Raw genomic sequence first — 27073 nt, 5'->3', positions numbered from 1 at the left:
GTCTGGGGATCGAGTCCCACTTTGGGCTCCCTGCATGGAGCCTGCTTCTCCCTCTGCCTGTGTCTCTGCCTCTCTCTTTCTCTCTGTGTCTGTCGTGAATAAATAAATAAAATCTTAAAATATATATATGTATGTGTGTGTGTGTCTGTGTGTGTGTAACTTTAAATACCTGCTCTAAGCTAACAAAAGCATAAAAATTCACATGAAGGAGAACATACTCCTCTAATTCATTCTTTCCTTACTTAAAATTGCTTTGGAAATAAAGGAATTTCAAAATCGCAAGGCAGTATTTTGTTGCTACACTATCAAATGGTGAAAATGATTGATGCACTTAACAAATATTTACCGAGCACCAACAGTGTGCTTGTCACTGTGCTGGCCCGTGGGAGCAAGGGTGATGGTAGTAGGTGAAGTAGAGGAAATGCTGGATAAGCCGGGAGCAGGGGCCGACCTTGCAGGGACCCTCCCCTACAGTGTGAAGCCAGGGCTGTTTTTAGGATGATGAGCTTAAAGGTGGGTGTGACACAATTTGCTTTGCTCCAGTGCCAGGAACACAGTAGAAGGAAGGATAGGGTGCATGTTAAAGGACCTTTAAGTTCTTCATTCACCCAAATGGCAGAAAAACCAGCTTTGATTTAGAAAGATTGAGATAAATTTTCATTTTATAAAAGGTTTTTTTCATTCCTGGTAATCAGGTGTTAGAGAAGTCTCTATACAAATCAGAGAGTGAGAAAAAAGGCAATTGCCATTAAAATGCTTAATTTAGGGGCTCCTGGGTGACTCAGTCAGTTAAGCATCTGCCTTCTGCTCAGGTCATGATCCCAGGGTCTTGCGATGGAGCCTCGCATTGGGCTCCCTGCTCAGTGAGGGGAGGGGGGTGGGAATCTTCTTCTCCCTCTGTCCTTCCCCCTTGCTCATTCATGCTTGTTCTCTTGCTCGCTCTCTCTCAAATAATTAAATAAATAAAATCTTTAAAAATAAAAAAATAAAATGCTTAACTTACGAAGCGATTACATTTTCACGTTGACAGTAATGTGAGATAAAATAATGTGAAACTGCCTTACATTTATAGCTTTATAACAGTGACTGTCTCCTCATTATTTACAAAATTCTTATGTCAATAACTAAATGGCACAATTTCTTTTTTAAGTAATCTCTGATACATTCCATGCACATTTTCATCATCTAAGCATCTTTCTTTCCAGGGACTTTTTTTTTTATTTCCTTACTAACAACTCTACCAGAGAAAGTCATTATGTAGCTCTGTGTTTTAGAGTATTATTTGCACACTGCCTAACATTGCCGACTTCTTGTATCGGAATGATTGTTCTTGTAATACATTTGTAGTGTTGACAATCACTGCCCTCAAATGAGTTATCTAGTTACTGAGATTGTGATATTTTAACTCCTAGCTCATATAAGCTTCCCTTCTGTTCTTATTATTGTTTTGTGCCTTAGGGCAAAAATGGATATCGAGGCAGGAGAGCATGCACAAGACACAGAGGCTCAAGGTGCTGCTCATTTTTATTCCTCATGCTCTTTAGGAAGCATTTTATTGTGCTCATTTTGAATAGCAATTGAGTGACTTACTTCACTACTGACATTAAGGAAGAACACTGACTTATGGGAGATTTCAAGCAGTTTTCATCTCCATTTTTTCCTTTATATTCCATAAAAAATAAGGCCCCTCAAGAAAGAGGTTACGAGGTTATTATGAACTGCTAGGATGATTATGTTGAAGGAGAAAGAAACAGAGAAGACTGGGTTTCAAATGCTACCTCTACCGTGTCATCTTGGGAAAGTCACTGCATTTTAAAAAGAAATGTCTCAAAAAAAAAAAAAAAGACATGTCTCATACACAAAATGATACTATCGATGGGAATAATGTGAGTTAATATATATTCAGGTGTTTTGTATATCGTAAAACCCCATACAGACATTAGTCAGCTTCCTCCAGGGAAGATTTACTGCTCCTCAAGGACATTTCTGTCGGGAGTACTGCTTTCAAGAAAGAAGCCCTAGAACTCACACTTGATGGAAGGCAGCTGTAGAATGGATTGAAAAGAATCCAAGAAACAAATTATACCATTGTTTGCATCAAGATAGCCGACCATGATAAATCAGCTACATTCATTCCCATGCACCTGCAACTAAAAACGAGTGCGGGGAGACAGTGCAGGAGCTCCCGTGGTGGAAAGAAAATCCACCCAGAGCGCTGCTGTGAAGTTCTCACAGCTTGGGGTGATACAGATTTTATGATGCTTATGTAAGGAAATATGTCTTCTATCACCAGAGGCAATAACTTTTTAAATTGAGTGGAGATAAATTGTTAGAATTTACAAATTTCAAGGGCAAATATACATCTTCTCAAATACAGGACAGTGGAGAGATTGGTGCCAGATGACCAAATATCAGCTTAAAATTAGTATCTTTATTGTTTTGATTAAAAAACACGAAACATTGTTTATGTGTAAAATGTATTAAGTAGGGCAGCCCCGGTGATGCAGCGGTTTGGCGCCGCCTGCAGCCCGGGGTATGATCCTGGAGACCCGGGATCGAGTCCCATGTCAGGCTCTCTGCATGGAGCCTGCTTCTCCCTCTGCCTGTGTCTCTGCCCCCCTCTCTCTCTCTCTCTCTCTCTCTGTGTGTGTCTCTCTTGAATAAATAAATAAAATCTTAAAAAAAATAAAAATAAAATAAAATGTATTAAGTGTACTGGCCTATGAAGCCTTAGGGAAGGAAGAGGAAAGAAGGTACTGGGACCTTACTGGAGAAAGGTCCCAAAGAAATGCAGGAGAGTAAAAGACGTCAGGGAGGAGAGTAAACCATGAGGGGTGGGAAAACCTCAGGGCTCTGAATTGAATTCAAACTTGAGAGGAATGATATTCACCATCATGAGATACTTGTCATAGCATTGTCACACAAGAGCCAGTCTTAACCCTGCCTCATGATAAGTTGTATTATTTATTTCACTTAATGAAGTATTGTCTTTGAAAAAAATATTTTTAATTATTAACTGGGTATGAACTTATACTAAAGTATGAAATCAGTAGCAATCAGCAAAGTCGACTCTTTTTTTAAAAAAAAAAAAAAGATTATTTATTTATTCATGAGAGACACAGAGAGAGAGAGAGGCAGAGACACAGGCAGAGGGAGAAGCAGGCTCCATGCAGGGATGCCCGACGCGGGACTCGACCCCAGGTCCCCAGGATCACGTCCCAGGCCAAAGGCAGCACTAAACCACTGAGCCACCCGGGCTGCCCAAAGTTGACTCTCTTGAATAAGCTTTTCCTTATTCATTGATTTAACAAATGAACATATGCATTGTGGCAGGTACTAGACATTTAAGATCTCATAAGTGGCTTTCAATTTAAATACATTGATGGGAGCGGTGTGCCTGCAGCACCACCCATTTAGCAACATCCCGTATTTTTCTTGGCTCTGCAGCCCACGACAAACAAATGAAACTTAATTTGCTGAGTTTGTTGCTATTATTTCAATTATAGTTTCCCTACCTCTACCCCATTTGGTTTAGTCTCTCCTTTTCACTCAGTACTTGAGTTCCTCATATGATTGTTTCATAATGGCAAGAAATAAAAGAAATGAGGAAGAGAACCCACAGTAGAAAATGGAAAAAAAAAAAAAGGTTGGTTTTCTTGAATGACAAAGAAGCAGGTTCTGAATATGATTCCAAAAGGAATTCCAGAATAGAAGAAAAAAAAAAAAAAAGAATTCCAGAAAATATGTGAGCAACAGAGTACAGTGTAGTTGGAATAAGGATAGCAGCTCCTGCAGTGACTATTTTAGGGAAAAGTTATCTTAATATTTTTACCATATTTTCAATATTTGAAAAAAATCTTGATGCAGGAATAGAGCTGTGTGGCCCTTGTGGTACATTCTTTTGAGGACCTGTGGGATTTTGTAGATCAATACTCCACCTTAGAACTTAGCCATTATTTTGTTAGAACTTTTAATGTTGAGAGGAACAGACACACCAGATTTCCTGGTTAATGGAAGTTTGATGGTGAAGTTACACAGAAAAGGAAGAGAACAAAATTAGAAGATCCCGAATACTGTGCATCCGACTCGTGGTAGACTGCCCTTCACCTCTCTCTTCTACGCTGCCCCACCACCGTCAACTGTTTGATCCTTCCTATGGCCTCTGAGTCTTTGCACTTCTGTGTTGCTCTGTCCTGTTCAAATAGGTCATGTTCTGACTTCCAGAGAGAGAGAATAGAAACCATTTGTCACGTCATTCTCTGGTCTGAAGCATCTGCTGTATGCCAAGGCTGTTGGTGTCAGAGATGTAGCCAGGCAAGCAGTGTGTGGGGCAAAGCATTACCCGTTGCATGTGGGGGAGGGGGGTGGCTCCCAAGTAGTGGCCGGAGGCAGGCGCTATAAGGCTCCTGAGAAGGGAAGCAGGATCCTGACAGCAGAGTATAAGTACGGAAACCAGAGCTTAGAGGCCTTTGGCCGATGTGAGGGAACAGCATGATGGAGCAGCTTGTAACTCAAAGGCAAGATTTCCCTGACTTTCAGCACCAAAGCAGGAGAATGGCTGGTAACTTTAACTCTAATGCTTGCCTTTACTATAGGAAAAAAAATTAGAGTCAAACAAACAAACAAAAAAGGAAAATGAGGCCCAGGACTAGTTGTGCCCATCAGTTGTTAAAGTTGCTCCCATTTTGTCAAAGTGGCATAATCACAACCTGTAAATTCAAAAGTGAAAACAGTCATCATCATCATCATAGATTCCCCCAACAATTTTTCATATTTCCATTTACTCTCCTATAACCCCATATCATAGATAATATTCTATAGTTTGATGTTCTCTGCACTGCCAACTTCATGGTATTTTCCATGTTTCCAGGTAACCTTGATGAAGTAGTGCACCCCTGGCCAGGCTTGCTGCCCGTGTAATGATGCAGTAGGAGAAAGAATGACGAAGTATTTTCTTATGAAGTAACAAAGTGGGAAATTTCTCTTATACAGAATGGAGTTGATCTTTGACTGCTACTGTGGACTCTCCCCAAGGCAGACATCAGGGCTCTTCTGACCTGGCAGATTCTTTACATTGACCACAGAACTTCCAGGGACAAGTCTGGGAAGGCAACAGGGGGCCCCCATCCACTTACTTCTACTGATTATACAAACATGCATTGTACTATTCACGTGATGCCAAAATGAGAGTAACCTCAGTTACTGAGACTTAAACTTCAATCTTTGTAGTTGAGCCCAACTTACTTTTAATAATTATTTTAATGGCTGCTTTATTCTCTAGAGTTGTTGCATCTTAATTCACTTAACTATCCTCCATCACAGATATTTTTATTGTTTTATTTCTAATTATTCATCTGTGTTAAGCTTGTGATAAATAGAAGTATAGTGAAATGTCTTTCAGCAGATGATGTTTCCGCTCAGATAATGTCCTAAGGATAAATTTTTGAAATGAGACTTTGGGTCATGAAGATTTGGATATAAATATTCTTATGTCCAAATTGCCAGATTTCATTCCAAATGGAAATTACACTCATTTAAATTCTTAACCAGAATTAGAGACTATGCCAGTAGTGTCTATTTGGCTTTAAATATTATTTTCATCTGGTTGCCCACTCATATGCTATCCATCTATTTCCATACTCAGGATATGTAAGCTAGCCAACATACTAGTAAATGGTTTAGATACCATGATTTATATATAAATAAAACTTTATTAATTCATTTAAAAAGTTATTTTTAGCTCCATATATCTAATGCTAATGAAATTTACCCAATAATTAAATAAATCTAATTTTAAAGACCTAAAAGATCTAATTTTTACCCAAAAATCTAAATGCTAATAAAATTTACCCAATAAATCTAAGGTTTATCTCAATAATTCTAAAGGTTTTCATTTTACCAGAAAATAATAATTAAAAGATAATCGATTATTTTCAACTTGCCTTTATGTGACAGTCCTTTGCAGGAAAATCGTAAAACAAAACAAAACAAAAAACAAAAAATAAAAGGCTGGACAATATAAAATCATTTGCGGCCAAGATCTTCAATCTGGTCAGCACACTGCAAGCTAGGGAGCCATACTTTTTAAAAATTATTCAACTTTCCACATGTTAGAATGTAAATGTTATAATGGGGCACCTGGGTGGCTCAGTTGGTTGAGCGTCCGACTCTTGATTTCAGCTTAGGTCATGATCTCAGGGTCATAAGATCGAGCCCCGTGTTAGGCTTCATGCTCAATAAAGAGTCCGCTTGAGATTCTTTCGCTCTGCCCCTCCCCCTCCTCACCTGCTCTCTCTCACTCTCTATAATGAATCTTTAAAAAAAAAAAAAAAGTAAATGCTGTGTAACCACCGTTGAAGGAAGTCTATTTCATGTTAGATTATCATGTAGGAAATAAGCTAGTTGAACAGAAAGTGAGAAATAATGAGTCAGGGTTTTTTTTTTTTTAAAGATTTTATTTATTTATTTATTCATGAGAGGCACACACAGAGAGGCAGAGACACAGGCAGAGGGAGAAGCAGGCTCCATGCAGGGAGCCCGATGTAGGACTCGATCCTGGGTCTCCGGGCTCACACCTGGAGCAGAAGGCAGAAGCTCAACCACCGAGCCACCCAGGCATCCCGGGTCAAGCTTTTAACAGTAACTTTTCCTGTTGCTTTGATGGGAATATCCAAAAGTTGAAATTTCTCATGGCTTGGGCTGCTTATAATAAATTTACATCATCCTGGCCCTCTAAGTGAGTGGCATGACGTTTATTTCTCCTCAGACAAGAACAAAGGTGTGCTTCCCTGGAGAGATGCTCTGTCCTTTTCTAGGTACCTCTCTACCTCGTGCTCAGACTATTACTGGCCATAAATTCCTCTAAGGGACTATTAAAGTTAACCCTCCGGGGTATCCATTTAGTTTTAAGGGGATAGCTTAGTGACGTCCTTCAGAGAAATCCCAGACCTACATTAGGAATAGAGATGAGGGCAGCCCAGGTGGCTCAACGGTTTAGCCTGCAGCCCTGGGCGGGATCCTCGAGACCCGGGATCGAGTCCCACGTCGGGCTTCCTGCACGGAGCCTGCTTCTCCCTCTGCCTGTGTCTCTGCCTCTGTGTGTGTGTGTGTGTCTGTGTCTCTTATGAATAAACAAAATCTTTATGAAAAAAAAAAAAGGAATAGAGATGAAATCGTGCCTCACCCCCACCTGTCAGTAGGGAAGGGGCAGGAAACTCAGCAGGACAGTGGCAGACGTGTCATGCCGACGGCAGTAAGCTCTCCCTTCTCTTCCCCAGAAGATCTTTTTTGCAAACTCCAGGATGAGAGCAGAGTTGTCAATAATTAGGGCTGGATAAATAAAATTTGAAGTCTTGCAGTTTTTAAAGACAGGTCGTATTTTCTCGCACGCTGACCGTTCCAGCGCGAAGCGGTTAATGTCATCCTCGTGGATAACGGAGCAGTGCACAACGCGGTGCCACGTATGGCGCCCCGAGTGAAGCAGCTGCAGCCCTGGTTCCTTTGGTTGCTCCTCTGGAGTCTGATGGAAAGGTCACACACACACACACACACACACACACACACGAGGCAGAAATCACTACACCTGAGCTGGTTTCCAAGTGCGTGTCGAGTAGGCAAGGGACACCTGTTCGCCCTCGTGGAAGCACGGGGGGCCCCGCGCGGGGACAGTGCTCTGCGTGTCAGGTGTCCCCGGCCGTCGACCTGCTCTGGCGAAGCGAGGCTCGCCCTGCCCGCCCTGCCCGCCTGCTGATGCGGCCGCTTGGTCTGCGCAGCAGCCTCCCGCTGCTCCGGCTGCCATCGCCGCCCTCTGCTGTGGCTCCAGGTCGCCGCCGGTGTCCTGGGGGAGACCACGGCTCTCTCTGATCCCAACCCACACGCTGATGTCAGAGCAGTTTTTGTTCTTTGTCTGGGGCATTATGTTCCTCCGCCCGCAGTCACTGAGCCAGGAGAACATGAGGGTATTTTTTGCAGGAACATTTGGAATATACATTTTTTTCCCTTCTAGTTGGGATTTCTAGTGTTTATATTTTAAAGGTCAGGTGATGTCACCGTCTTAGTCACTAGCCGTCTGCGCATTGCTGGGTGCGTACCTGCCAAGTCAGTGCCTGCAGCGCTTCCCTGAAACCGACTGGAGCGTGACGGGGAGGTACTCACCCTTTTACGCACATAAGCGTGCGTGAAAGTGAAGGCCAGACAGTGAAAAGCCACATCAGACCAGGCACAGAGCTCACCGTCAAACATGCTTGCTTCTTTGTTCCAGCAAAAGAGATCCGGCGATTGACTGTGTTAATAATGAATGAGGAAATAGTGAATAGAATTTTTCAGTGAATTTTAGTCATTTGAGTACTTGTAAGAATTTCCCTCCCTAGGAACCTGGCTGCCTTTTTTTACGCCTCTCTCTCTCTCTCCCCTCCTCTCCCTCCCTCCCTCCTTCCTTGTACCCTTTCTTATTTTCTCATTTTAAGATTTTCACAACTCAAAAGACTATTTGGTGAGAAATGAAGGTGGAAGATTATTGATCAGGGGATTTCTAATGCTTTTTTCTACTCACAGTTCAGTGCAAAAGCTTCACTTATGCCCATAGAGAATACTAGTATGAACTAGAGGTTGAGATTTAAGAAGAGGCTGGTGGGGGATACAAAACTGGCAATTCGTTTGGCAGAGACTTAATAAATTACTTTCTTTGTACCATACAGTTATCACTGTATATAATCTTTTATAAGAAGCTTATTAGGGACTTTTATTTTACAGATTAGAAAACCAAGGTACAAAGAGGTTGACTAATTTGCCCAAAGTCACACAGCTGGTAAATAATAGAACCGAGATACAAAACCAAGCAGCCAGACTCTAGACCCTGTTCCCTTAACCTTTGTGCTGTGCTGCCTCAGATGAGAGTTCAGGACAGTAAAAAAGGGAGGATATACAGATAGGCTATTACAGAGCACTTATGTAATAATGATATAAATGAGAATGAAAATGCATTGAGAGGAGAGAGTATTTCAGGTAGTTGAGTGGGTGGCATCTGTACTCACCTTGAAGACTAAGATAGATTTTGACAGTGTAGATCAAGAGTGAGAGTTTGCCTTCAGTTAGAGGAAATGGCATGAGTAGAACATACGAGGTCTAGAAGATTGGTTCAAAAAATTAGTAGTATAGTCTAGTTGGAGAAAAGGATTCTAAACAGAAGTACAAGATAAGGTAGCCTGCAGCCAAATTTTACCTATTTTATAGGTAGTTGGGATAAGGGCAACGAAGGCTTTTGAACGGTGATGCAGCCATAGCAATGCTTTCAAGAGCTCAACTTGGTGTTGTGGTAGTTTGAAGAAAGGAATGCTAGGCATAGGAAAAATCATTGAGACTATGTTTTCTATTGCTGCTATAATCATATTGCCACATACTTACTTAAACCAACACGCATTAATTATACCACAGTTACTGGGGGCCAGAAGTCCTAGCACAGCTTAACTAGGTCCCTTGCCTAGGGTCTCACAAGGCTACAGAGTATTGACTTGCACTGTGGTTTTATCTGAGGCTCCACTAGGGAAGATTTTGTTAGCAGAATTCCGTAACTTATGTACCAAGAACTTCAGTTTCTTGCTGTCAATCAGAAGCTATCCCCAGGTCCTAAAGACTTCTTTCAGTTCCTTCCATGAGCATCCCAACACTGGCATCCCACAACGTGACAATTTACTTTTTCAAAGCCAGTAAGGGAGTGAGAGACTTCAGCAAAACAGCACTGTCATCTTACATAATCATCATGTTACATATGTCACTTTTGCCAAATTTTGTTAGGAACAAGTCACAGGTCACTTCCACACTCAAGGAGAGAGGACTGGAAAAAAAAGAGTATGGACATGGAATGGATCACAAGAGGCTACTCTAGAGTCTGCTATGGAGACAAATGCAGTTGACGAGACAAACACTCAGAGTTTGAATGGGGGTGGTATTAATGCAAATAGAAGAGTCAGATTCAAGAAATTATGTCTAAGTAATAGAATTATGAATTCTATTTTTTAAAGATTTATTTATTCATGAGAGACACACACAGAGAGGCAGAGACACAGGCAGAGGGAGAAGCAGGCTCCATGCAGGAAGCCCGACGTGGGACTTGATCCCCGGTCTCCAGGATCACGCCCCGGGCCGAAGGTAGTGCGAAACCACTGAGCCACCGGGGCTGCCCAGTATAATTATGAATTCTTACCCATTCCATGTGAAGTTCTTTGCATATGTAGCTCATGTAAGCCTCAAAATAACTACTTGAGGTAGGTGCACGGAAAAACCTTATTTCACAGAGGAGGACCAGGCTTTGAAAAGTTAAGTAAGTAGGTCACATATATCCCAGCTTCAAATCTGGGTATCCCAACCTAGACTTGAACATGGGATGTCAGTCCCAGAGCTCATAGCCTTAGCTACTCTTTTTCACTTGGACTTGAAAAGGTTTAGAGAATTTAAAGAGAGAGATGGGTAAGAAAATATTGAAAATAACTGCAAGAGTTTAACCTGTTTCAACTCAGGGAATGGTGGTTTATCCAAAACAGAAGTGTCATGAGAGGCACTATTACACTGATACTTACTGTGCACACATAGGCTACATGCCGGGCAGTGTGCTAAGCAGTCAGGATGCTTTACACATTTAATGTTCCAACAGCATGTGATAATAGTGGATATTCAGCAGACACCTATATCCCATCAGTGGAACATAAGAAGAGTGAACACTAGAATAAACTACCAGGCACCATCCACATGCTGATTAGAAATCTCTAAAATTAGATGAGATAGGTGTGAAGGTGATCTAGAAGTGAAACCTGTCCCCCCACTGATCACCAGGGTAGATTCAGCTGACCTAGCTGGGTAGTCAGGTGTCCCCTTCCTTGCTCCTCCATGTGCATCCCTTCTGTAGTTGTGTACTTAAAGAGGATGACCTTCCCAGATAGAGGACTCTTCTTCCATCAAGGGTTTATGAGAAGCTTCGCACCCGTTAACACCTCCAAACAAACTCTCAGGCTCAATTTGTAGAATGTAGGATAGTCAAGCTTCCAAGACTCCAGACACATCCAAATGAGGCACTGCATGTGGCAGTCTGCCTTTCTTTAAAAAAATATATATATATATATTAAAATAAAATTTGATGAGATGTTTAAGAGACCAGGGACAAACCCTACAAAAGAACCTTAGAAAACACCTATATGTAGAGGTTGAGGGGAGGAAGAGACCCTTTAAAAAGCAGTGAAGACATATACATCGGAGAGAGAAGATAGATAGAACTGCAAAAAAACAAAGGGGGAAGAGAAGAAAAGAGTTTTGTCAGCAATATCAACCACCAGTCATCAAAGAAACAGCAAAATAAATGAATTTGGAGGTGAGGATGTCTTTTGGGGGTGCAGATTCAGGAAAACAGAGCCAGAGTCAGAGTCAGCTGGTCTGTAGGGGGATGGGGGAGCTGGGCTGTGAAGGGAAGAGTGGGCCATGAGGATGTAGAGTTCCCCAGCCTAAACTTCTCTGTAACTGCAGATGAACTAGTAGTGGAACAAACATGAGAGGGCTGAATGGTTGAGTAGCAATGGTCTTGTGTGTTACAAACAGAAGGGGAGGTGCAAGTCGGAAGAAGCTGGCAACGGCAGAAAGAGAGACTGCTGATGGAAGGTGAGCCCAGCGGAGACAGGAGGAGAAGGATGTGCTGGTCCTTAGAAAAGGCAAGAGCCGTGTTACCAGTGGAGGTGTAGGAGAGGAGCCCTGCGAGGAATACCGAAAAACAGAGGTTCGGTAGAGTAAACTTGAGGATGTTCAAACCAAACATCCTCAATTTTCTTCCTAAAGAAGGACCCAAGTTGATAGTAGTGAGAAAGAGTAAAAGACTTCGGTGTGAGAGATAGTAACAAATATTTTAACCAATTGATTCAACAGTTGACCAAAGGTTAGCCCAGTGGTAATCAAAGGCAGCTACACGGTGCCGCACAGGGTTGGAAACTGACATAGTGAGGATGGCAGTTACACACGGTGGAAGGGAGCGTGGATTCTAGAGGCCAGCAAAGAGTACTGGCACGGTCTATGCTGAGTGATGAGGGTAAGTGAATACTGAGAGGAGTTTAGAATCTAAAGATTGCGATTTGGATGTGGAGGAAGTTACCAGAAATGAGGAAATAAACTGCTTGTGATCAGAAAAAGAGATGCTCTAAATCTGAGACCTTGAAGTAAAATAGTTCTAAATCATGCAAACTATAAAGTGCCCTCTCTGCAGCTTCAGAGGCTAAATAAAGAACTGCGAGGCCAAAGTATTACATGGGCCAGAAGTAAAAATAAGTAACTGTGGCAGAGGATGTGAGGGGGTGGAGAATATGACCGAGCAGGGAAGACAAGGTGGGATGTTGTGATCGAGGGCATAAATAGAGCAGCAGGGACGGGGCCTAGAAGTTAAGGTTCAGACATGAAGGCCACAGAGGCAGAACACTCATCTAAAGATGACGGTGAGGGCAAGAAGGTTTTGGGGCTGGCTGTGTCTTCATGGGAAATTCCAGTTTCAATTAAGGTAAAGAATTGGAAGTTCAGCTTGTCCAGAGTCTAAGACCAGAGGAGACTTTGTTTCACAATAGAACCAGGAGGCAGAGTCATCAGAGAGGGACTGAGACCTAGGCAAGGACACACAGCAGGAAGGGAAAGGGTCCGCTGGAACCAGCTAGCAGCAGTGTTCCCTGCCCACATCTACGTTCTCAACTTTTTACAAGTGACCCTTCTAATCCTTAAAATTACCTGTAAGGCATTCTCCTCATTTTACAGATGGGGGAAAAAAATATTTGGTTTGGGAATTTGAATCTTGTCCTGACTATAAATTCTGAGGTCTTTCTCCCACGACATACTGACTCGCGGTGGTCTTAAAGTGTCACGGTAGCTTGCAAGGATTAGCTGCAAAGCATATCTGACTTACGTGAAGTGGGTATAAAACACAATGGGGTTTTTCTTTATTGAGGTATAATTAACCCATAACATTGTCTTAGTTTCAGGTGTGCCACATGATTTGGCATTAAACATCCGTCATCATACATCATTTACAAATGTTTCTTGTCATGAGCCCTTTTAAGGCCTATTTACTCTCTTAACCACTTTCAGACATGCGGTGCAGTATTAACTGCAGTCCCCATGCAGTTCATCACCTTCCATGAATTATTTTTTAACTGGAAGTTTTACTTTGACCCATTTCAATCCACCAAACTCCATGCCCGAGCAACTACAGATCTGTTCTATGAGCTCAGTATTTTTATTTAGATTGCACATACAAGATCATATGGTATTTGTCTTTCTCTTATTTCACTTAGCATAATGCCCTGAAGGTCTATCCATATTATTACAAATGGCAGAAATTCCTTCTTTTTTAAGAATGAATAATATTCATGTGAGCATGTGTTCGTGGGTGGGTGTATGGTTGGGTGCACACACTACATTTTTATTCATCAGTGGACACATAGGTTGCTTTCAAGTTCTATTGTAAATAATGCTGCAGAGAACACGCAGGTGGATATACCTTTTCAAGTTAGTGTTTTTCTTCTGATAAATACCTGAAGTTGGATTGCCAAATCATATAGTAGTTTTTAGTTTTTTGAGGAACCTCCATCCTGTTTTCTATAGTGGCTACCCCAATATACATTCTCATTAGTTGTTCCACATTATCCGCATCCCCACCAACACTCATTGTGTATCTTTTTGACAGTAACCTTCTAACAGATGAGAAGTGATATTCCATTATGGGTTTTTTTTTTTAAGTTTTTATTTATTCATGAGAGACACAGAGATGCAGAGAGAGAGGCAGAGACACAGGCAGAGGGAGGAGAAGCAGGCTTCATGCCAGGAGCCCGATGTGGGACTTGATCCCGGGACCCCAGGATCAGGCCCTGGGCTGAAGGCGGCGCTAAACCACTGAGCCACCCAGGCTGCCCTCCATTATGGTTTTGATTTGCATTTCCCTATTGATTGATGTTGACCCTTTTCAATGTGCCTGTTGGCCATGTATATGTCTTCTTTCTTTAGGAAATTGTCCATTTAGATCCTCTGACCATTTTTTTTAAGATTTATTTATTTTTAGTGAGAGAGAGACTGGGGGTAGGAGGGAGAGGGAGAGAATCTCTAGTGGACTCCCCATTGAGCACTGAGCCGGAAGCACACAGCTCATTCCCACCACCCTGAGATCATGACCTGAGCTGAAACCAAGAGTCAGACACTCAACTAACTGAACCACCCAAGTTGCACCCCCTTGACCATTTTTGAATTGGATTGTTTGGGGTTTTGCTGTTGAGGTGTACACGGAGTATATTTCTTTGTGTTTCTCTTGAGTTATATTCAGATCTAAAATGTTCTAATGGGAGCTTTATAGGTAATACTGTATATTTAAATCTTTTTTTTTTCAAGAGAAACATCTTGGACCTTTTCCTTAATGATTTTAAGCAACTTTGAAATATATCCAAGATGAGCACATTGAGTTTCTGTGATTATACCCTAAAACATTAATACTTATATTGCATTATTTTTCAGGTGTGAGAATGAAACCAAATTTAAGACAGAAGAAGTATTTTGGGCTTACAATTTCTGCCCTACACCATACTCCTGGACTGCACTTCTGGGCCTTATTTTGTATCTTGTTTTCTTCGCACCTGGTAAACAAAGGCTTTGTGTTGTGTTAATTAAAGTGCCTCTTTTCAGAGGAGACAAACTACTTTTTCAAATTCCTTATAAACTACTTTACTGAAATTTTTAGTTTTATATTTTTCTCAGGAATGGGACCAATGCCTTGGACTGTGAATTCTGAAATATATCCCCTTTGGGCAAGAAGTACAGGAAATGCATGTTCATCTGGAATAAATTGGATTTTCAACGTCTTGGTTTCACTGACGTTTTTACACACAGCAGAGTATCTTACATACTATGGTAAGAGAATTCCCCATCTATAGTTTCCTTTTTTATCTTTCCTCCTCTTTTTATATATGCTATCATTTGTGTTTCAGAGTGTAGATAGTTGTATTTTTGCTGTTATAAGCATCTCTGTGTGGCTTTCTCATTCCCCAAAGGCCTTGAAAATACTTGGGAAAGATCAGAGGCATTCTCCTTTCCTGAGCAGCCTTGCTCCTTGTCCCTCGGTGCTTTATAGCCTTCACCCATACATCTCCCAGCTGTCTCCACAGTTGGAAATCTCCACAGCAGTGCTTTGAGTTTAATGTAGAAACATGAACAACAGAGAAGGGTAGAAACGATGCGAGGCAGGGAACCTAAGGGCTAATGTTTGAAGATGTCTTATTACGGAGATGGGGTCACATCCAAGCAGCTCCCGCAAAGGCCGTGCTGCGATTTATGCCTTCCGCTCTATCATCTGTGCTGTTCAGGCCATGGCATGTTAATTTTAGCATCCACTCAGAGTGGCATTTCCCACTGCATAAACCTGACAGAAGTGTTTACGTGAAAATGTGTGGGCCATAACTGAAAACAATATTAGGAAGTGGCTGAGTCAGGAAGAAACTTCAAGAAGCTACTTCAAGTCCATTTTTACTAAAATGAAAAGATCTTCTCTTTAGTAAGAGAATTTCTTCATTATATGCACGAGTTTATGTTTGTGATTGGATTCTAAATGATGAAATGTAAGGGTTTTTTTCTCATCTGCCCAGAAGTCTCTGTGTATATGGAGTGTCTCTTGCTTATACCATTCTCTGACCCCTACCCCATCACTCACCCCACCTCATCCCATGCTTTGGGCATTTATAATTCCTTCTTTTAAGCACACACACACATACACACACACACACAACACACACACACCCCTCACAGTTGGACCATAAATCTTTGGAGCTCAGGCCAAGATTTAGGCCTTGTTCACCATAATATTCCCAATGCCTTTTAGGGCATCCTGTGCTTTGAATAAGCACTCAGAAATGTTTTTCAAATGAATAAATATGCAGAAGAATTTTGAATATGAGGAAACATTATACGAATCTATTCCTCCTCTCTCTTCCAAACATACTGTGTTGGTATTTATTTTTATTATCTTTATAAAACTCTTGTTTCTCCCAATAAACATATAAACTTTTAAAACATTTTATTAAAAAAAGGAAATACACTGGAATTTTAAACAGGGGACATATTTCATATATTCAGTTTTAACCCCTTGGCAGTTAAAGCTTTTTACATAAATTCAGAAACTTATCATTTTGACACCATAAATATTTGCATGATAAATATTTACCCATATTTGCTAAATCTTGAGAATGCTTCACTTTTTTTGTTTGTTTTGGAGAATTCTTAAATATTTAAAAGCCTAAATATAGACTAATATCCTGAGAAAGTTATTTTTTATTAAGTCACACACCAAAAGTCTGCAAGGCAAGACTTCTTTTATTACGAAACTCCTCTCTCAAATTTGTGCTGCCCAAACAACATGAGGAAACAGAAATAAATTTTAAACAGGGCATAGCCAGGCTTCTTTCAAAAATATCCAGTTAGAACAGAGTGGTGATTGCCAGAGAGGAGGGGGATGGGAGAGGTTGGCAAAATGGGTGATAGGAGGTACAGGCTTCCAGTGATGGAATGAGTAAGTCACAGAGATAAAAAGAACAGCACAGGGCATATGGTCAATGATACTGTAATAGCGCTGTATGGTGACAGATGGCAGCTTAGACATGTGGTTGAATCACTGTGTTGCACACCTGAAACTAATAAATTGTGTCAACTGTGCTTCCATTTAAATATATATTTTATATATAATAAAGAACTATCCAGTTAGAAGCAGCTTTTGCTTTGCATTAAGCCAGGCTTCTATTATGTCAGCACACTGGGTCCATTAGGTCTACTGCTTGCTAGTAGTGGAACAGTATTTAAGTTCAGATGAAGTTTTTTCCCTGTTTTTTGGAGCCAAATTTTAATCTACACGTTACTGGTTTATGTTAAGATATATGTTTCTATTCCTGATTTAACAAACGTATACCAAAATGACGTATTTCTCTTGAAATACACAAGTCTTCTTTTATTTTCTCCTTTCTTATATCATAAAACCTCAAATTTTGTTTCCTTTTCTAAACTACACTGTTTGCCTTAGATCTCATTCAGTAATGTTTATTACTAAAAACTGTCACCAGTATGCCATTTTACTAGCACTGTGAGTGCTAAATACTGAATCTACTAAATAGATCCTTTGGAAAGCATTGTATTGAAGCTCCTGTACTGAGATACCGAAATTCAGTCACACTGGTCTTTGATTCCTCATTCTGTATAATTCAATTAAATATTTGTTTAAATCTGAAACAATATACAACTCTAGTAAGACTTACTTCCTTTAGAATAAAGCTGAGGCATATCTGCACTTAACAGTCATGACAGTCTCATTACAGACATTTTTTTTTTCACTTTCATTCCAAGGAGAAATAAGTTTACATAATTAACTTGGCCATTACTTGGAGCAGGTCACAGCACCACCCCCACCCACCCACCCCCACCCACCCTCAGCTGGACCCTGCTTCTGTAGCTTAACCACAGGTCTCTCTAGTGGAGCCCACTTAGGAAGTTTTCGTATTTGTCTGCTTTACATTCTTCAGATCCTATAATAGAGTCTTACAATTTTAATAGAATTTCCTCGATGTTATTTGGCTTGGGAATCTGGGTCACAAGCACAAAGCTGTATGGCCTTTTAAGAATCTTTCTAATCTATCTAATTGTTTTTAACTGTAGGGGTTGAGCACTGACAGATTTGATTTGTTATTCCTATTTATGTCACTGTTTCTAAATTGTGAAACATGATGAATGTTTCCTCAATATTTTATAAAGCCAAACCTAGTTTGCCCTGTTAGAGACTTGGGCGTTTAGCAGCTGATTTAGTCTAAAATGTTTTACCATCTGCACTTATTTTTTTCTAACATGATGATGTTATCATCATCATGACTACCATCCTTTCTTTGTCCCTCCCGCTAAAGATTCCACTTCTCTGGCGATTGCCAGAGAGGAGGGGGATGGGAGAGGTGGGCAAAATGGGTGTTAGGAGGTACAGGCTTCCAGTAATGGAATGAGTAAGTTACAGAGATAAAAAGAACAGCATAGGGCTACAGTCACAAGTTTTACTTCTCTGTAATCAAACACAGGACTTTATCACCTTTCATTTTTTCCCCTAAATTCCCACATTATCCAAGACCTAGCTTGTCGGTATCACCTTTTTCATGAAAACCTTACTAATTTTTAAGTCCTACTAATGTCATTCTGTTCCATCTCTAATAGCATCCCTTCTTCCCTAGTCATTTAGCTAATAAATTGGTAACACATCTCTTTTTTGGGCAACCAACCTCCAGAATTCTAATAGGCATGTAACATAGCTCTTCTTTGCAGTTGGGCAGGGCAGCTGTTATTTTTACCATTAAACGGATGAGGAAACCAAGGTCAAGAGAATTTAAGAAACTGCCCCAGAAGTCTGCCTGCATCACCTTGTGACTTTCAGATCCACACATTCTACAGAGCCATGGGCCTTTCCTCTCACTGTAACACTCAGCCATGTATCCCAGATGACCTAGTACTATTTTCTGATTTTTTTAAAAAAAGATTTTATTTATTCATTAGAAGCACAGAGTGGAGAGAGAGAGGCAGAGACACAGGCAGAGGGAGAAGCAGACTCCCTGCAGGGAGCCCGACATGGGACTTGATCCCAGGTCTCCAGCATCACACCCTGGGTGCAAAGGTGGTGCTAAACCGCTAAGCCACCCGGGCTGCCCATATTTTCTGATTATTTACCAAGTATAAGACATAAAAAATATATACAAGCTTTTATGAAGTCGAACATCAACCAAACAAATAAAGGACCCCTGTATACATTTGCAACTGGAGTTGTTTTTAAACCAAGAATTTGGTTTTAGAAGTCTAGCTCCTTAAAGTTGTATGGCTTCTGATGACTTAATCTAACAAACTATGTCATGATTTAATCAACCTTTCCATATTTTTTCCAAATCTCATAGTTTACCTCTTTTTCTCTTCTGTTTTCTCATGACTCTTCATTCCAGAGCAGATTCTTTTATGTGGCCAATTGAGCAGCATTTTTCCTCCATAGTTTTCCTTGCGCTTTCCCAAGAAATGTTTCTGTGGATATTCCTGAAGTGGTTACTTATAGGCATCTCTTCAAGAAAGCAGTCTTGGGGCACCTGGGTAACTCAGTTGGTTGAGCTTCCAATTCTTGGTTTTGGCTCAAGTCATAATCTCAGGGTTGGGGGATCAAACCCCCAGTTGGGCTCCACACTCAGCAGGAAGTCTGCTTGAGATCCTCTCTCTCATCCTCTATCCCTCCCCATGCTCACATATGCACCCTCTCTCTTTAAAAAAAAAAAAAGTCCCAATAAGATCTTTTCCATTCTGTAATGATTCAACAGAACTGAGAAATATTATTCAGTTCTTTAACTCCTATGCTATTTTGCTTAAAGCTTAATTTTGAAATATGTCTTTATGTTGTCTAGTTTTAGCCCTTTATTTCAGATCTGTTTACCCAGTGTATTCCATCTGGCAGTCAACAAGAGCACATTTATTTCTAGATTCTCCAGTGAGTCAGGTACCATTCTAGGCATTGGGAATCCAAACACAAACAAGGCATATAAACAGCCCTCAAGGAGATCAGTTTTGACACTGAAACACAAGAGCATATCTCCCTCTCAAGCATCTCCTAACTGACATCTCTCCTATACCAGCTCCTGATTTGAGTAGTAAAATTTATAGAATTATAAACTTAAATAGGAGCTGAGAAACCACCTTTTTTTACTTGATATGGAAACTGAGGCACAGAGAGGAGGTTAAAAGCTGGAAGTCAGACAGCAAGATTTAAACCCAGATATTCCAACTCCCAATCTGATAGCCTTTCTCTATCAGCAGCCATTTGTCACTTTAGTTTGTCACCTTCACCAGGATGATCCGGATTGAAGGCCCCAAATTAGGAACTTCATTATAGTTAGGTTCTTATATTTAAACTGAGAATTAGATTACTGGAAAGACCATCTTGGAAATATGTAGAAAATATACCTAAGTCACATATATCTCATCCATCTAGCCTTGCTGTATTGACACTTAGAAAACACAACCAGGTACTACTAAGGTCTTTGTATTTATGCTACACTGGCATGCATAGTCTTACAGCAAAACAACATTCTCCTAGCTCTTGGAACTTCATTCTAGACAAAGGAAGCAAAAACAAATTCATAAGCTTTATGGTATGTCAGATGGTGAGAAGTGCTACAGACCAAAAAAAAAAAAAAAGTGGACCTTAGTGGTCTAAGAGAAGGAATAGGGGATTAGTTAAAAGACTGCTGCAGTAGTGCAGATGAGAGAGAATGGCCCTAAACCAGAAAGATACCAGTGGAATAGCAAAAAGTGGTCACTTTTGGTACTTTGAAGGTAGATCCAACAGGATCTCCTGACAGATTGGATACTGGGTAGGAGAATAAGAAAAAAGTTAAGGTTGACTCCTAGACTTTGTCCATGTACTCCACTGAGGCATGAATTCAGCAGTAGCATCACTATATGTGATTCTAGGAATATAAAATAAATAAGAAAGAAATTTCTCCCTCAAAGTGCCACTAGTCTAGTAGGCAAGAGAGACATCAGTTCACACACACAATTGTATTTCTTGGTTATTATGATGGGGGCCTCACCAAAGCGTTGTAAAAGTACACAGGAGAGATCAGTGATCTCTAGCCAGGGAAGTGAGGAACGACTTGAAAGCAGAAGTTATATCTGAATCCAGCTTATTATTCTTCTTGAGTTAGGCATGACATGACTTGAGCTTAGAAAGATAAACTGTATTATGTTCACACACCCAGAACAATAAGAGTAAAGCAGGTCAATAGTTATTTTTTGATTCCGTGTCAGACCACAGTTATGCATGATTGACCCAAAAGAAAAGTCAAAATAAAGTACCCTTTCCAACCTAGTACTATACATACAAATAATGTATTATTTTCCATTGCAGGAGCCTTCTTCCTGTATGCTGGATTCGCTGGTGTGGGACTCCTTTTCATCTATGGCTGTCTTCCTGAGACCAAAGGGAAAAAATTAGAGGAAATTGAATCACTCTTTGACAACAGGTTATGTACATGTGGTGCTTCAGATTCTGATGAAGGGCGATATATTGAATATATTCGGGTGAAGGGAAGTAACTATCATCTTTCTGACAACGATGCTTCTGATGTGGAATAATTTTCAGCTGCTGATAAATTTAGGTATTTAAACAAACCTGGAGGACAAAAGCAGCAATTGGTGACCTCACTGCCCTGCTTTTAATCTGGTTCTTTCCACAGTCTAGTTTTGAATGACCTCATATTCTAGAATATTTGATTAGGAGGAAGATACAACCATGATGACTTTTTTTTCCACAAGCAGAAATGTAAAACACTATTTAGAGATTTTAAACGAATAATTATTGAACAAATGTATGTAATTCCTTCCTGAGGTAGTCTAAAATGAATATTGTATCCAGTGACTTCAGTGGTATCCTTTTTTCATAAGACCATATATAATTATTAGTGGCAGTAGAGTCAGTGCTAATCTAACTTAATCGTATATGTATGATATACTTATGAAGAAGGATTCTGGGATAAGATCCAAGGATGTTTTCTGTCAAAACATGGCCTATTGGCCCTAAATTTTTCTAAGGACAAGTAGCTTATCTCTGATCAGCTCTTAGAAAGTAAATTCCATTTAAGCTTTCAACAAATTCAGAAGTGCCTCCTACAGAGGCACAGTTGTCCTTTTCTCCTTTCGATTCCACATTTTGGTCTCTCTCTCCAAGTCAGATCTTGAGTGTTCTTCAGAAACTGACTCTAGATAGGACCTTTTGAACATTATGAAAAGCAGGTCTTTAGGGTTTATTTTCGTACATATTTTTTGCATCGGTGATAAGTATACATTTGCACAGATAAGATAGCAAGTTTTGATAAGTATATTTTATTGCTAGAAAGTAAGAAAGAAAAAATTTTATGGATACCTGATTTGAGTTAGTCAGTTAGGTATATAACTAAACACAAAATAGCACCAGATCTTCAACTGTATTTCAGGGTTTCTGTTCATGCCAAAATCACCTGAATACTAACCACGCCTTCACTCATTGACTCTGGAGTCCTACTATTTGTGCCTTCATTTCTGTTAATATAAATAGCTGCTAGCAGACTATTTTTCCCCTTCTTTTAATCAAATAATTCCTGAAACGAAAAGGGAAGAAAATCAGTGACAGATAATCCTGTTATTGATGTTTAATTAAATAGTGGGACTTATTTTTTCCTTAACTTTTTATTAAGGGAATTGTAACATTTCATTACTTAAAAGTACTGTTTTTTTTAAGATCATAAATTTTTTATTTTGCACACCTTTTTCTCATTTTCCTTGACAGTTTGCCAAAAAAAAAAAAAAAAAGATACATAGATTTGTCTGTGGGTGTTTCCTTTTTCTCATACTTGGCTTGGATTTTTTTCCTTCTTGTCTAAAAATTGGGATTTTTCTATTGGAACAGATTAATGGTTCTAACATAGCATACATTTCTACAATGTCTTTTCAAAATGTTCATTAGTTTTTATGCCCATTCAACGAACTCTAGCTTTTGCTCTTAAGAATTATACAGAATATACAAAATTATTTGCTAATTCCAGTGAAAATAGGAATGAATTTTCTGTGGCCAGATAGGAATATATAAGTTTGATGGATTTTAATGTGGCTCCAAATCTACTAAGGTACTCTTTGGAGTGAAAAGAAGGCTATCTCTAAAGTTAATGTGTTTCTGCCAGTCTCCAAGATGTTTTGTTCTTCACTTAAAGTCTGGCTTATTCTATCACTATTATCAAAACTGAGAATGTAGCCAAAAAGGTTTGTTCTCTTAGCCACCAGGAGTATAAGTGTTTGAACTGTCACTTTACTGGTCTAAAAATCCTTCAGCCAAAAAGAAAAAAAAAAAAAAAAAAAGAAAAAAAACTTTTCTCTCTTTGATCATTTCATACATGAAAGGCAAAAAAAATTTAGAGAGTTTTTTCCCTGAATTAGGTGCTTTGACAATTGACTTCTAAGGGGATATTAATATTGATTCTTTTCCCCAGAAAAGCAGATGTGATTTAATAGAGAAAATTATTGATATTTCTTATCCCATAAGAAATTTTTTATCTGTGTAATACTTCACACAGGTAAAGTGAAGTGGAAAATGAGCTATTATGTGGTAAAATCAAAAGATGATGGGAAGAAAAAGTATCTAGACCAATAAAGTGCTCTCTAAAACTGTATTTTTCTGATTTATCCAAATAATTGCCTCAATTCTTCTCTTTATTGTATACATAGCCTTAACTGTATGCTTATATACTCAGCTGGGCTGATTGCACAGTAACTTTATTAAAGGAGCAACTGGACTTTTATTATTTCCAAAGCAGAACATGGCCTGTTCTCCCTGACATAAAGCAAATGGTATATTCAACTTTATATCCATAAATGCACATAATAACAGGGAAAATTAGCCACAGTTCTCCTCCCCTCTTCTCCCCAACCTCTCCTTTAAAGGTCTATTTGTTATTTATATAGTGATAGAGACAATATTCCATATCTTTGAAGTACAAGACAGAGTGGCACAGTATAAAGATTATTTATAATTTTTTAAAAAATAACTAATTAAAAAGAAACCTTATACAATTAGAGTATTATTTTTAGATTTGGTGAACATTTATAGTATATTAAAAATTAAGTGTTTGAATTTTGCAGTTTTTTTATATTACGTACCTTTTAAGTTCTCAGCATCATTGACTACCACTATCAACTTGAAAACATTCCATTTGAAATATCATCAAATATATATTTTGTAGGACAATTTATATATGGTATGATTTGGCCTACCATATTAAAACAGATTAAGCATCATGCTTTTAATTGAAATTAAGGTCTCCTCCTAAGCATGCTGCAAATTCAATAGAGATATGTTTTAGGAATACGTAGTAAAGAAAGTTATAACCCCTATTTGAGGCTTAGCTTGGTGGCTGATGAGATCTGCTGTAGAATAAACTAAAGAGAATATAACGCTTCATCTGCATCTGAACACATAGGGATGAATGTGATGTCAGATAAATTTTTGAAGATTTGATATTAATATTTCTCTTCAATATAAACATTCCTAATAATTTTTACTATTATACCTTATTACCCAAAACATTATTTTTAATATATTTATAAAAGATTGAAATTAAAGCTAAATTTAAAAGGTAATATTTATTTCCATTTGAAATTTTGTTCCTAGTCATATGTAGTAATTAGTTCCCTAATGGAAAATGCTATGACAGTAATGCTGTCAAGTGCTTTTTCATAATTTTATTTTACCACTGAACTAGATTTTAGTATATGAGAGTCTAAATATTATTTTTAAGTTATTCACTCTGAAATGAGAATTCCATTAAAGCAAAGAAGTTAGAAGTTGTTTACTATCTTATCCAGAGTAAGAATGAACAGGAAAAATATAAATTGACAACTTATCCTTTTGCTTGGAAAGATTGTAATGTATTATAATCATAGATTCCAGAGGGAGCATATTCTAAAAAATACTATCCATATCTTACCTAAGAAAGTCTCACAACTTAATGACACTAATATAGTTTATAAATACTGTAATACAGTGAGGGGGAGTGGAAGGATTGTTATATTTCATTGGCACAGGAATTAAGATTAAACTAATGAGATTTTTATTTATATATTTATTTTACCAGTCTCCTGGTTACAAAATATCAAATTATACTAAGCACCATACAGTTTTACAACAGGTTTTCAGTTTATATCCTCTTACTAACCACAAATGAAAGAATGACAGCAGAGCATTCATAACATGTGCTCTACAGCAAAATCTGTTAACTAGTGGATAAAATGTATAGCACGTGTATAGCTGCTGCCTATGAAGAGACTCAGAATTCTTCTCTGGATTAATTTTAATGTCGTGTTTTCTGTCACTTTCTATCAGTTTTCCTAGCTTCTTGTACAGTAATGTTAAGCTAATTTGATGAAGTTATCAGGTGGCGGCAACACATCAGTTATCAGGACATTCAGTTCTGGATGAGAAATATTGCCTTTTTCTGGAAATAGCAATCATTTAAAAATGCCAAACAGCTTACTGCTACCAACCCATTTACTTTGTCTTTGAAAGAGGGAAATATTGGTGTGCCAATCATCAAAAAGAGATTTGATAAGAGGTTAATGGTGTTCTGAAGTACATAAGAGAATTTTACCCTTATAATTTGCCTGTGAGTGTAAAACAATATATTTCCTATAAATCTTGAGTTTATATGTATAAAACACTCTGTTGCACTTGAGTGATTGGGTCTGTGGAATGTTCAGTAACTACTTTCATTTAGCAGTAATATTCATATTTTTACTTTACACAGTTAAGTTCATGTGTTTGATTTTTGTCATATCAGTATGAGAAAAAGGAATGCAGTTTACAAGTACTTAAAATTAACTGATATTTTGTAAAGTTTTAAAATTTTAGTAAATTTAACATCATTCCATCTCATTTGAAGGTTAAAAAAGATGAGACTTAACTCTAGCCAAAGTAGAACTTTATATTCTACATGTCCAAACTGGTTCCCAGTGGCCTTTGGACTATATCTCATTTGATGTTATAGTAACTTTATTTGTAATAAATGTTCAAATTTCTATTTAGAAGCTCTAATGTACATCTAGATTAAATCAAAAGTTTTATGCTTTTAAAATATGTATTTCAAAATGTATATTTTACTTTGAGTGCATGTTATATAGTATTTAATACTTCACATGTCTTGGAAAATTCAATATAAATATTTATTCTTACATGTGACATGTGGGATATCTCTTAAAAATTATGAATATGTATCATTTCCTTCAAAGTCATTCTAGCCTATAGCTGTATCAAAAGTATTGTATATTTTATGGAAATTTAGTGATGTATATGTAAATTTTTTAAGTTATTTTATTGAAGTTCAATCTTTACATAAAATTAAAATCTTTTTTTAAAAAAAGTGTCAGTGCCAGAACTGTAAATGAAAATAATCAAATAAAAGTTATGACAATTCATTAGTCATTTACCTCTCTTGCACTTTTGTATTTCTTCTAATCTCTTCCTTTAATTTCAGGATCTAGATTACATAGTAAAGGCATCTACAAAAAGTAGTTACCTCTATGTATTTATGCAATCCTACTCATTTTAATGACATTTTACCTCTTGATCATTAGTAAAGTCATCTTTAAAAATATATAATACCTAAAAATTGTTCCAATGAATTATCCTCACTAGTAAATAAAAGACTTTGAAATTAAGTGCTTAGGAACCCTTGAAATATTATTTCTGGTTGTCAAAACCAGATGTGACATAAACCATTATGTTGGGTTGACAAAAATTGTTTTATTTGCTTTGTAAATAAAAACAAAATACCTGCCTGGTGACCAGTTGACCGTTCCTTTTGGAACTCTATTACTCTCCTTTGCCATTTTGCCCTAACTAGCTTTTATTAGTGAGAATTACCTATTGTCTCATCTCGGCAGCTGTTAGATTTATCTTCACAGTTAGGGTGTACCATTTTGAGCCCAGCTGTAGAAACAGCCTGAGGAGATCCCATGAAGACAACAGATCCACTTATCATCCAAAGGCTTACCTTGGAAGGAGTCTCATGTCTAGGTGGCTTTTCCATGCACACAAAACTAAATTTGATTTTCTCCTGCTTTAAAAAAAAAAAAAAAAAGATGGAGTTGCATTTAACCAAGGATTCCAATGCCAGCAGGTAAGGTCAAAAGCCTACCATCATAATGACCCAAGAAAAATCCCATAAATTATGCATAAAGGGTGTATTTGCTAGAACACCTAAATATTGCAGTACATATTTGAATCAGTAGTCAAAGTCCTCATGTAACTATCCAATCCTGTGGAGTAAACATTGTAGGCTTTTATGAGTCAGAACATTTTGATGATTTGCCCAATATAACACACTAGCAAGTGGTACAAAACTTCTGTGTGGACTGCACCAATAGTCTCTTCCTCTCTCTCTCATTATTTGGAATGTCTTCTGGTCTGACCTAGGCAGAAAGATTACAAAACAGACAT

At 38.5% G+C, this 27073-nt stretch overlaps 2 protein-coding genes across 5 annotated transcripts in view; one reads left to right on the top strand and one right to left on the bottom strand.

Annotated features, from left to right (window-relative positions):
• The window catches only part of SLC2A13 (solute carrier family 2 member 13), a 355929-nt gene extending 332954 nt beyond the window's left edge, over window positions 1–22975 (top strand). The window contains exons 8-10 of the mRNA XM_038577277.1: window positions 14521–14642; window positions 14761–14913; window positions 20960–22975. Of these exons, the coding sequence (XP_038433205.1) occupies window positions 14521–14642; window positions 14761–14913; window positions 20960–21186 (502 nt within the window). The 3' untranslated portion in view covers window positions 21187–22975. The remainder of the gene's footprint in view (window positions 1–14520; window positions 14643–14760; window positions 14914–20959) is intronic.
• The window catches only part of C27H12orf40 (chromosome 27 C12orf40 homolog), a 120186-nt gene continuing 115030 nt past the window's right edge, over window positions 21918–27073 (bottom strand). For 3 of the 4 annotated variants that reach the window (XR_005380034.1, XR_005380035.1, XR_005380037.1), the window contains 2 exons: window positions 26628–26693; window positions 21918–22187 (listed from right to left, as the gene is read on the bottom strand). The gene's annotated coding sequence lies outside the window, so the exon portion shown is untranslated. The remainder of the gene's footprint in view (window positions 22188–26627; window positions 26694–27073) is intronic. The other variant, XR_005380036.1, reaches the window with a different exon arrangement.

The sequence above is a fragment of the Canis lupus genome, chromosome 27 (genome assembly GCF_011100685.1).
Source record: "Canis lupus familiaris isolate Mischka breed German Shepherd chromosome 27, alternate assembly UU_Cfam_GSD_1.0, whole genome shotgun sequence".
NCBI classification, from domain to species: domain Eukaryota; kingdom Metazoa; phylum Chordata; class Mammalia; order Carnivora; family Canidae; genus Canis; species Canis lupus.
Note: the sequence above shows the minus strand (reverse complement) of the source record. Positions and strands in the feature narration are given on the sequence as shown.